At 39.9% G+C, this 12,687-nt stretch overlaps 1 protein-coding gene across 4 annotated transcripts in view; it reads right to left on the bottom strand.

Annotated features, from left to right (window-relative positions):
• Mgat5 (mannosyl (alpha-1,6-)-glycoprotein beta-1,6-N-acetyl-glucosaminyltransferase) overlaps window positions 1–12,687 on the bottom strand; it is a 372,666-nt gene that overhangs the window by 19,305 nt on the left and 340,674 nt on the right. For all 4 annotated transcript variants that reach the window (XM_013030834.1, XM_013030833.1, XM_013030831.1 and 1 more), the window contains exons 14-15: window positions 6,860–6,976; window positions 996–1,070 (exon numbers count right to left, since the gene is read on the bottom strand). In XM_013030834.1, coding sequence (XP_012886288.1) covers window positions 996–1,070; window positions 6,860–6,976 — 192 coding nt within the window. The remainder of the gene's footprint in view (window positions 1–995; window positions 1,071–6,859; window positions 6,977–12,687) is intronic.

Raw genomic sequence — 12,687 nt, 5'->3', positions numbered from 1 at the left:
TCAACTCTCCTTTGAAACCCCACTGGGCCCATAATCTAGACTTACTTAAAATAGTCAACCTACAGGGGCTGGGAAGGTGCCTCAGTGGTAGAGCACTTGCCTTGAACTAAAGAGCTGAGGGACAGCGCCCAGGCCCAGAGTTCAGACCCCACAACGACCAAAAAAAACCCCCCAAAAAACAAAAAAAAACCAAATTCAACTTACAATTTCTATTTTCAGCTGGCATAGTTCTCATTCCCCATTGTGTCTAGATCCCTTGATCACCCTAAAACACTCTGCTTTGCCCTATCAGGGGGAGCCCCTTATTTCTGGAATCTGGTCAAGGAGTTCAGATTCCTCTGCCCTTGGGGCCCGAGTCTGTCTATTTCTAGCTCTGTGGTGCTTTTGAAGCTCAAGGAATTGAAACTTTATAGAGGGATGGCAATGAGCTCGCAGGCCTTTCCTTTTACGAGTAGGGCTGTCATTTCCAAACCCTGTTGGGGGTAGTGGGACTGTGGATACCTCCCTTGCTTTTAGAACTGAATTCCTGTTTTTATCTGTTTTATTTCCAGAGGCTTTATGTCATTTGAAAAGTGGTTCCATTTGAAAACCACGAAGAAGTCCTAATATGCTTAGAATTACTGTTTATATACTATCAAAGGAAGGCTTAGAAATTGCGGTTTCAGTCCCTGTCTTTCTAGGGGTAAGAAATAAAGACAGTGGGAAAAGAATGGTTTGTCTGTCCCCTGGTGTTTCCCACTCCTGTAGATGCCCCCAGAGAATCTACTGTGAGCATAGGAGCTGGTAGGCAGGGAAGACTCCATCTCTGATTTCTATTTTAAGTGACCTGACCCCATCACAAGCAATACACCCCAAGACTGGCTTCTTTCTTGCTTTCAGAATTCCAACAAGCCATTATCCAGCTTCTAGAATTTTCCAGAGCAGGAAAATGACAGACATGTGCTATACCCTGAACAGGACACAGAAACCAAGGCTGGACCTCTGCTGAGCCTTACCTGCTTTTCAATGAAAGCATTGATTCTCTGCAGCATCCCCTCGCATGTGAACTCGTACGGCATGTACGGCTCGATCTGTGGGAACAGAACATAGCTCATGATGTCTGGCACATACCAGTCCTCTACTGACTATGCAGGCACAGGTGCGCATGCCTGGAGATCACCTCAGCAGCAGATAGGACTACAGATGTGAAAGCCAACAGTCAAGGCTCAGAGCTTCACTGTGGTTTTCCCTAAATACAGACTCTATGAATAAACTATTTACTGTCTCTAAGTCTCAGAATCCCTCATACATACATAGGTGTCAAGAACTCTTTCCTTTTTTTTTTTTTTAATGTCAGTCCTAGAGCTTGAATTGAGGGCCTGGACGCTATTCCTGAGCTATTTTGCTCAAGGCTACACTCTACCACTTGAGCCACAGCTCTACCTCTGCTTTGTTTTTTTGTGTGTGTGATTAACTGGAGATAAGAATTTCATAGACATTACTGCCCTGGCTTCAAACCATGATTCTTAGACCTCAGCCTTCTGAATTGTTAGGATGACTGGCATGAGCCACTGGCACTTCTTCTTTTAAACTGTAGTGAAGAATACAGGGGGAAAAGTGCATGGGTTAGGATCTACCATAAAGAAGGCATTCAGCGTAAGGTATCACTAGACTATGGCATAAATCATCTGTGTCCCAGTGTTGAAGAAGTACATCTGGGAACTTTGCAAACACCTGTTGAATAAACACATGGTCACCACTTTTGAAAAGGGCACACGAAGAGCAGTTTAAGGACCCATGGGAATGACATGGCATTGGTCTACATTAGTAGGGGAGATGAGCATGTGCCCAGAGAGCCCTTGCTACAGAACAAAGCAGCCTTTTGCTCATGGTGGACTTCTAAAGCTAGCTATGAGTCCAGAAAATGAAGACTGGTGACAGCTAAGAGGCAGAAGACCTGTTGGCTGAGTAAGCATTGTGAGATTTGATAGAAAAAGACAGGGAAAGCTGGAGCTTAGGACTACGGGAATTGTGGAAACTGGGTAGATAGTCTCACTGGGGTTGCCCAAAAGCCTTGTGATTTTTAAGCCTCAATTTTATGAGCTTGGATTTTATGTGAGGGAGCAGGAAGCCCTAGAGGTGCTTCATGAAAGAGGGGGCATTCTGATGGCTATTGAGACACCTGAGGGAGAAGAAAGGTGGGTTTGAGCTCTGCTGCATGTTCTGAGGCCTGTATCTTCAGAAGTGCACCAATGCACAATGAAACTGCATTTGGAAGAAAAGCACTGGTGATCCATCTATTAGAGCTTCAGAGAGACCAACAGCACCTGTTGGTGACAGGGGAGAGCGCCACCTTCAAACTCCCCTTTGACCTATCTCAAATTTACAAGGAGAACCAGAGGACATCTAGGAGCTGAGCCTGGCTGAGAATGGAAGCCCCGTCAGGACATTCTTCCATGGGCACCCAAGTAATCAGTCCTGTGTCATGTTTTTCTCATTTGTGTGTGTATGTGGAGTCAGGTTTGAAAAAGTAAACTGTCATTTAAAACTTTCTAGCCTATCTTTAACTACACAACTCGAGGCAGGTAGCATCAACAGGTTGGAGTCCAGCCACACTGCTCACATCTGTCTAGGGCAAGTTGTGTCATAATGGGGGAGACTTGCCTATGATTGCACAAGCACGGAGGTCAGACTACTACCTCTGAAGAGCTCAATGCACTTTGAAAAAAGAACTTCCATGATCTCAGCTTGCTCCTTCCCATCGCAAGCTTTGGCACTTGCCTGGCTCTGACTTACACATAGTTCCTCATTCAAAAGGTACAATTTTCTTTTCTTGTAAAGGGTATTCACTCCATTTATGGTGTGAATTCATGCCAGAAGTGCTCTATAACTGGCCTACAGATTTGTCTGCTCTCAACAGTTTACAGAAGGAACGAAAAGAAACGATTTAGAATAGAGGACATGCCATATAAATGGTCATTTGTAAGAGGACAAGTATTGGTGGTCAGCTGTCATGAGAGCAACGGATTCAATTGTGTTTGGGGAAGCAGGCTGAAGACTCAAGGGCCATTCTCACAACATATTGCAAAGGGCATCCATTAGAAAACAGAAGTGAGTTACAGAAAAATAGCTCTTCTCTGGGTTTCCTACCAACCCACACCCAGTTAAACCAAATGGATGCTGACTCATTCACTGTTTTAGGACCAGTTCACTGTTAAAATATATGAAGCTTGACAAAACTTTCCTATTTGTAGGGAGGGGCAGGAGGAAATTGCATTTGTAGGCCATCCTGTTGGGTGGGAACAGGGCCTTCTGTGTGGGAAAGTCCTCCAGACCTGTCTCTGGGGAGAGCAGCACTGGCATGTCTCTAGGCAGGAGCTGTTGTGTAAGCTAGTGGTATAGAAGAGAAGTTTTCTGCCTGACAGTACTTCAGAAACAAGGCAGGGCCTCCTGGGCTATGGAATGAAAAGGAATACTGAAACCACATCCAGTCAGAGAAAGCCAAGTAGGGCTCATTACAAAAAGACAAGGGAGCCTTCCTGTCATCTTGATGGTGGAAAGAGGCCTATTACTCTTGAACTCAAGGTCACAGGAAGGATGCCTGCAGGCTGCACTGTGGAGTTTCTGCTGGGCTTGGAATTTTCTATGAATTTCCTACCTGCTCCTCTTGACCTTCCTTCTTGTGAGACTCCCTGTGTCCACTGTACCTACTCACCCTTCAAAATCAGAGGACAATTCTCATGTGGAATTTCTCCCAGAGATCAAGGAGACCCTGAATGACTCCCAACTGACGGAGTGGTTTAGTATTCAAGGAAACATAATCTTTGAATGTTCCAGAAGACCAGGGTTTTCACCCAAGTATATATTGTAACCATAGATTTCTGGGTTAGGCAGAACTTCTCTGTGGAGGATCCCAGATGTAGGTCATTTTATTCCCCTGCTCAAAACTTCCTTATTTATGAAATGCAGAATTCTTACCTTTCATTGCCTATTTAAAGGTCCCTTGTGCTCTGGTCCTTGGAGACCCTTTACAGTCTCCATTATATCTGATGAGAAGTTGGCTATCTTTAGATTATTCTTTTAAATGTAATAAAGTTTTCTTAAGCTGCTTTCAAGATTTTTCCCTTATCTTTGCCTTCAGCACTCTAATCTGGATGTATCTGGGTCTGGTTTTCTTTGTATTCAACCTGCAAGGGGGTAACCATGCTCTCAGGATCTTTATTATTATTATTTTAGATTTGAGATGGAACTGGAATTTGGTATCTGCTGCTTTTGCTCATTGATTAGTGCTCTACCAACTGAGCAATGACCCCAACTCCAGGATCTTTAATTCAGTGGCATTCATTCGTTAAAATTTTTTTTTTAGCCAATGTCTTTTCAAATATTTTTTCCACATAATTCTTGTCCCCTCTGAGATTCCAATTACATGTAAGCCAAGTTGCTCAATACTGTGCCATAGATCTTACACATTCTTTCCTTTCTCTTTATGTTTCAATTTGAGTGATTTCCTCAATGAGTCTTCAGCTTCACTGATTTCTTTTCTTTGTTGTGTACCATCCACCGAGAATGCTATGAAATGAGTTCATTTCGGATACCATATTTTTCATTTCTAGCATTTTTCCATTCGCTTAAAAAATAGTCTCCATTTCTCTACTGAAATTCCCCATCTGCTCACATACTTCGTCTACCTTTTTTCTCCAAACCTTTTAGTACATTATAACGTTTTGAACTATGGTAAAAAAAAAAGTCAACATCTGGACCACCTTTAGGTCTGGTTTTATTGGAAGTTTAATCTTTAAAAGATAGGTCAGGTTTTCTTTTTCTTTCTTATCATGTAAAGATCTGGGAGCTAAATGTGAGAAAATTTAACACTAAATTTCTTACCTGTTTATATTAAGGCATTTTAAGATTTTGTATTTATCACATTTCATCCTCCATTATCCCATTCCTCTTTCCCATTTATTTATCCCTTTATTTCTTATGCTTTTTAAAGTTTATATTATCTTAACAACCTAGTCAAAAGATTAGACTTTGAATCTAAGCTCTATTAGTAATTGTGTGACATCAATTATTTCAAGTCTTAATTTTTTCCATAAAACAGGAATATAGTCTCACTTTACAGAATTGTACAGAGATTGATATAAAGTTTGTAACAAGGTCACTCTATGAATAAACTATTGTTATAATTACTTTTTAAATGATCCTATGTAAATGTTGGAATAATATAGAATTAGGTTGATTAGGGTTTTAATTAAACTGTGCAGCATTAAAGGATCCATGGAATGAATACAGTAGACATTCAGAACTCCGGGCCTACCCTCAGTGCTCTACCTAGTATGCACGTCAGCTAGATTTTGGCTTGATAAACTGTGTCTATCACATAGTTTTGGACTCTATAACCTCAGAACTGCTTCTACTTCAGCTTCCCAATCATTCTTCACCAAGGATAGTTTGAAGCTGACCACCATTTCAAGCCTAATAACCAGATCATTTATAAGGGAGCAGAGCATGGATAATGCTGCATCTCTGGGAGATGCTAGGAATTAGTTGAAATGGGCAGTTCAGTGGTCCACAAATGGGTCAACATATTCTATTTCTCCAAGGGGAAACAAAGCCCTTCCCAAGGAGTGGCACACTGGCAATTCCTTCCAGGATATATACTTTTCTATTGCTTTTGCTTATGTACACCACACTTTAGACCTAGTTTTACTATGTAAACACCTACTCATTCTAGAAAACTCTACTCAAAATGTATTATTCTCCAGAAAGCCCCCCTCCTAGACCTTCTGCATGTTTTTTTTGCATTGAATATTACCTGCCTTGTGTTAACGTACATCTTTGTTTGCAAACATCAATTCCTCTTTCCCTTCCTCATTCCATTCCATCCATCTATTCATCCATCCATATATCCATCTATCCATCCATCCAATCATAAGGCTGCAAATATTGTAGGGACAACAGATACAGATACATATATATATATATGATATATTTGACATATATATATCTGATACTTTCATGGTTCTATGGTCTAGGGGAAATCAAGAGTATTTATTACAAAAATAAGAATAATGTCGCAACACTGTGAAGGAGACCTTTATTTTAGCACTTGTATGTATGATCTCACAAGGGACCGATAAAAGTATGTAATGTTAACTCTACATTAAAGAGGAGGGAGTATGGCTAGTAATTGGAATCCAAATCCACAGTTTATCAGCCCAGCCTCACAGCATATCTCTTATATTTCTGTTCACAGATTATAACTATATGTGAAAAGTGCTTAGAGACTTCCATGGACATGAGAGATCATGGCTGTCTTGATATATAAGAATCCATACAGGATGGCATACTTTCTATGGAAGAGCCAGACTCATCTCTGCATATGGATGTAAATGCCTCTCTTGATCCCAGAGCTGCTAGAGGATGCTGTGTGCACAGTGAATGATTAATGCATGTTGGTCAAAAGAGTCTAGAAAACTTAGTCATTTTTACATGGTTTTACCAAAGGAATAAACAAATGCTCTATAACATTTTACAGCATTTCCTCCACTAGTTCTTACTCCTCCATTTTCACCCTCCCTGTGGGTAAAGTAAAAGTGGAAAGCCTCTCTTTTCCTATCACTATGTGTGACATAATTAGATTGAGACCCAGGAGCCTGTCCACAGGGTCTGGAGAAACCATGTCCACATGTGGAACCAGCTCTGTTTTCCATTTCACAGAACATTCAGGAAGTCTCCAGACCACATCCTACATTGTGTTTCTTTCCTGACTCCAGCTAATGTGAAAACGATCTATTCACTGAAACTAAAGGCTTGTGGCTCTTTCAACATATTCCAGATCATAGTACACATTAGGGGATGGTGGAATAAAAGCAACAACCTTCTGGTTCAAAATCGCTTTCACCGCATCCTCAACTTCCTCCTGGTTGTTGAGATCCACAGTCCAGACGTGGGGCCGGCCGATGAATACTTCAGCATAAGGATGCTGGGATGTCAGCTGGGAAGAGAAAAATAACACCTCCATTTCACAAACACTGATTTTTTTCAAGAACCTTCTGTGCTAGATGAAGTGTTATGCTTTTTATGGTACTGAGTTGTACTTCCCAGGTAACAGACATTCTTATCCTTCCCTTCCACCATCAACACCTCTTGACAAACAAGCATATTTAAAAAAAATACAAAATGCAGTGGTGGTTCCACGTTTTGAATCCCATTTGGGGATAAGAGAATGTCACAACCAGGTAAAAGGAGGCATTATAGAAGTTTCTCTTCCTCTTCCTTCCCCCCTCCCCTTGGCCCTATTCCCTCCACACTCCTCCCCTTCCCTCTCCTTCTTTTCCCCTAGGTCTCTATTGTTGATTTCCCTTCTATCCCTCCCTCCATTTTTCCCTCTTTCTTTTCTGGTGGTGAGGGGAGCGAACCCAGGGCCTAGTGCATGCTATGTGGGTACTTTGCCACTGGCCTACATCCTCAGACCCTTACAACAGGTGGCTTGAACTGCTAAGGGACATTTAACTTTCAGCCATGACTCAGACCAGAAAATCACCTAGATAAACTCAGTAATGTACTATCGTGGCTAGGAGACACAGGCAGGCACAGAAAATTGCAATAAAAATCGATGCTCTGAAGTCACAGGAAGGTGACTAAGGGCGCATACAAAGCTGACAGTATGACACAGGACACCCTCAGAAAACCTAACTCAGAGCCTGAAATTTATAAAGACAATCTGTGATCACAAAAGATGGAGGTTTTTATCCTAGAGGTTTACAAAACGTGTGGCCAAAGAAATCAAGTAGGCATTCTGGCAATTTTGAGTTCTGCAAAAACTAATTCTTCAAGACAGCTACACGTATCTCAATCATGTTTTCACCTCAATTTTCACATCCTTTTGAGGTTCTGATGTAAAGAAGTATTGTCGACAGTTGGGAGAACATTTTCAGTTATGACCATGACTGGAGGCTATCCTTAGATACATGTAACAATGCCTTGGACAGTCCCACAGAAAGATTTGTCTATTGAAAGATTTGTCTATTGGCCAACAACTCTTTCCTCCCCTCCCTTTCTCTTCTTTCTCTCTCATTAAGGATTCAACCCAGAGACTTGTGCAAGTTAAACATTCTTTTTTTTTAATTTTATTTTTACCACTGGCGCACACCATCAGCCCAAAGATCTTTAAGTGTCTGTTGAGCTTTAATGTGAATTTACCTTGAATCTAACTGCTTAAAATATACTGAGTGTTCCAGGAGTAAATAATCAGGTACATTAAGAAATCCCTGTACTGTTTTATTTGGAACCTTACTCATGAATGGTCCCCACTCATAGAAGCAAAATTAATGCCACTCAGGATACCAGCCTCTCCTGTGAAATACACCCCAACTGGTCTAGCTAGTAGTTTGTAGCTACCTTTTTAGCTACTACAGCCATGGAAATTATGTCCATATGTGTGATATGAATACACACTCATACTCAGATGTGAAGAAGGTTGACAATGTTTGGCTCAATGTTTTATTCCTTTTAAACATAAATGTCCACTGTGAATAGGAACAAGATACTGTATTTCTAGTATCCGGAACAAGATACTGTATTTCTAGTATCGTCTTGTCTATATGATACTGAAACATGTATTACTTTGTTAGAGACTATTTTCCATTTATTTCTTCTTTATATTACAGTTACAGGATAATCTTTTTCTTTAATTACTCAGGTTCTATTCTTCACAAGTTTCACTTCAGCAGAGAGAAGGAATGTTTAAAGTATTTACTGTAGAAGGAGGTGTTGTTTCCCATAGTGTTAAGATCTTTGCTTTAGAGGTCAACTTGGTTTTGTATCTTCTTCAGATTTATATGCACACACACACACACACACACACACACACACACACACACACACACACACACACACACACACACACACACACACACACACGGAAGTCTGGATAATCTAAGGATTAGCACCTCATCTCTCCCGTTTGGCTACTGCTCTTGGTATCCTACAACATCAGTAGCTGCTGGCTACCAGGGCAGGAAAACTGGGGCACAAGTCATTGGCCCTCAGCTGCAGTCTTTACTGCAAACCACTCCGGAAATCACATGAGACAATTCTGTGATCTCTCACGGCTGTGGTGAACTCTGCCTTCTCTCCTTCCTACTTCTTCTGCCCATAGTCGCATCTTTCATTAGTCCTTAAGTAGCTGCAGCAGTTCCTCATTTTCTGACATGGCCCTCTTTTGTTGGGTTCTACGATCAGTGACAGGCTACAAGAATTGAGGCCCATGTGACTGTATTTTTCTTTCTTTCTTTTTCTGCACATATTTAAGCTCAGTACATATCAACCAAGACCTAGTCTGGGCCAGGTACTGCATTAATCATGTGCACACCAAAGATGTAAAGGAACTCCATAATGAAAACTTTAAAAACCTGAAAAAGGAAATTAAAGTAGACTTAAAGAAGTGGAAAAAATCTCCCATGCTCCTGGATTGGGAGGATAAACATTGTGAAAATGGCAATACTGCCAAAAGCTATCTGCAAATTCAATGCAATAAACCATCAAAATCCCAACAACATTCTTTAAAGAAATAGAAGCAGCAATCCAAAAATTCATATGGAATAATAAAAGACCCTGCATAGCAAAAACAATCCTTAGTAGAAAGAACAGTGCTGTAGGAATATCAAAACCAAACTTCAAATTCTATTATAAAGCCATAGTTATAAAAACAGCTTGGTACTAGCACGTGAACAGGCCTGAGGACCAATGGAATAGAGTTGAAGACCCAGAAATAAACCTAGAGGCCTATGGCAACCTAATTTTTGATAAGCCAAAAACACAAGATGGAAGAAAGACAGCCTCTTCACAAATGGTGCTGGCAGAATTGGCTGTACATGTGTAGAAAACTGAAGTTAGATCCTTATATATCACCCTTTATCAGAATCACTTCCAAATAGATCAAATACCTCATTGTAAGACCAGATACCCTGAAAAGATTACAGGAAGGGATAGGGGAAACACTAAGGCTCCTTGGCACAGGAACCCTAAATAAAGATACAGAAACTTCCTAAATAAAAATACAGAAGCACAACAAACCAAAGAAAGACTGGATAAATGGGATTACATTAAACTGCAGAGTGTCTGCATGGCAAAGGGCATAGGTAGCAAGATAAATAGCCCATAGAATGGTAGAAGATCTTCACTAGCTATACAAAGGTAGGGGTCTCATATCTAAAAAAAATTAAACTCTCCATAAACAAATCCTCAAAAAAAACAATAACCCCATTAATAAGTGGGATAAAGATTTACAAGAATCCCATTTGTCCAACCTTTCTTTGATTTGTTGTGTTTCTGGGTCTCTATTAAGAAAATTTCGGCCTGTGCCAAGGAACCCTAGGGTTTCTCCTATTCTGTCTGTAATGTTTTCAGGATGCCTGCTTTGACTCCAAGGTCTTTGATCCATTTGGAGTTGATTCTGGTGCAGGGTGATATATAAGGATCTAGCTTTAGTTTTCTACAAGTCACTAACCAATTTTGCCAGCACCATTTACTGAAGAGGCTGTCTTTCTTCTACACTATTTTTTTAGCTCCCTTATTGAAGATTAGATGGCTATAGGTCTGTGGTATATATACACAATGGAATTCTATGCCTCCATCAGAGAGAATGACATTGCCCCATTTGTTAGCAAATGGAAGGACTTGGAAAAAATTATTTTAAGTGAAGTAAGCCAGGCCCAAAAAAGATAGGCCCCATGGTTTCCGTTCTTTGCAATAATAGTATATGCATGAGATAATCAGAAAAGGGCAGATAAGTTGATGTTAGCCGAAATGAACCCAAAGATAAGGACTCAAGTGGTTTTTCTTTCTTGCTATTGTTTCTAACACATTTATAAGGTAGTTTTTTTTTTTGTTTTGTATGTCCCTCCCCCATGGTATAACCCCTGTTTTCATTGTATTTGATGTTGGTATAATTTGTGGAGGGGAAGGGAAAAAATAAATGGTTTAAATACGGATACAGGTGGACCCATTGCAACAATGAAATGTATAAGATGCTATGTCTAAAACTGAACTTTACAATTTTGGTAGGAGGGAGGTGGAGGGGGGAGTGGGGATGAGAGGGGAGTGTAGTCCTGGAGATAGGAGGGCAGGGATGGTAAGGGGAAAACAAAGGAGGAGGCAACAATGCTTGATAAGAAATGTACTCATCACCTTGCACATATTATTGTAACCTCTCAGTACCGTATTTTCACAATAAAAAACTTATTAATAAAAAAAAGAGAGACTTCTCTGAAGAATTACTGGCCAATAGATGACACATGAAGAAAGGTTCAATATCTCTGGCCATAAAAGAAATGCAAATCAAAACAATATTGAGATTCTACCTTATCCCAGTTAGAATGGCCATTATCAAGAAAACTAACAATAAAAGTTTCTGGAGGGAATGCGGCCAAAAGGGAACACTACTACACTGTTGGTGGGAGTGCAAACTTATTCAGCAAATGTGGAAAGCAGTATGGAGGTTCCTCAAAAGACTACATATACAGCTTCCCTATGACCCAACAAATCCCACTCCTGGGCATTTACCCAAATAACCACAAACAAGGCCACACTAAAGCTACTGGCACAACCATGTTCACTGAAGCATTATTTACAATAGCTAAGATATGGCGCCAATCCAGATGCCCCTCAGTAGATAAACAGATCAAGAAAATGTGATATATATATATATATATATGTATATATATGTACAATAGAATTCTATGCTTCCATCAGAAAGAACAACATTGCCATATTTGTAAGGAAATGGAAAGACTTGGAAAAAATTATATTAAGCAAAGCAAGCCAGACTCAAAGAAACATTGGCTACATGGTTACTCATTTGTAACAACTAGAATATGTCTACGGTATTCTTAGCAGAGGACCAAAATAGCTCAATAACTAGGTGCATATGACCATATAACATGAAGCTTATCAAAATGAAAATGGAAACAAGAGGATTATTTAAAAAAGAATGTACGGTTTGCGGTTTCTTTTCTATTCTTTTTTCTTTTTGTTTATGACTGGTTGCCACTGTTTTTTATTTCTGTACCCTTTGTCTTATACGCATGTTTTTCTGATTTGCAGAAGGAATGGGGAATCACAGAAATGGTGGGACAAATGGTAAACCAAAGCAACAGTGATACTAGCCACTATGTTGGAAATTAACTTTACAACTTGGAAGAGAGTGCAGCTGGGGAGACAAGTGGGAGAAAATGAGACGGCCTAACACTGTTAAAAAAGAAATGTACTCATTACCTTATATATGTAACTGTAACCCCTCTCTACATCATCTTTACAATATAAAACATACACATACACTTTCCTATGGATCCACAAAGATTCTGGAGTTTAGATAGGTTTGTATGTCTTCAATAAGTATAAAGCACAAAGCAGCAGAACCAAGTTCAAATGCAGATCCTACAATAAATTCCTAGCTTTGAACAGAAAGTACAACAACTTAGAGGATGCAATTCAGTTCTTAATAAAAAAGAAAAACAAAAGCTTATAGGACATTCTTATAATTGACTGACACACAGAAACCTCAGGGTTGAATTTATGCCTGAATTAAGACTTATCTGAAGATGAGCAAAATACCCATCATTTTTTATTTTGTGTCCTACGGAACAAACCAATTAGTCCTTCTTCTGAAATCAGGGTAAATAAAAATGGTCACTGATGTCTCTA

Source organism: Dipodomys ordii, unplaced genomic scaffold (assembly GCF_000151885.1).
Source record: "Dipodomys ordii isolate 6190 unplaced genomic scaffold, Dord_2.0 Scaffold133, whole genome shotgun sequence".
In the NCBI taxonomy this organism is placed as follows: Eukaryota; Metazoa; Chordata; class Mammalia; order Rodentia; family Heteromyidae; genus Dipodomys; species Dipodomys ordii.
The sequence above is the reverse complement of the archived record's forward strand: the minus strand, read 5'-3'. Positions and strand labels throughout refer to the sequence as shown.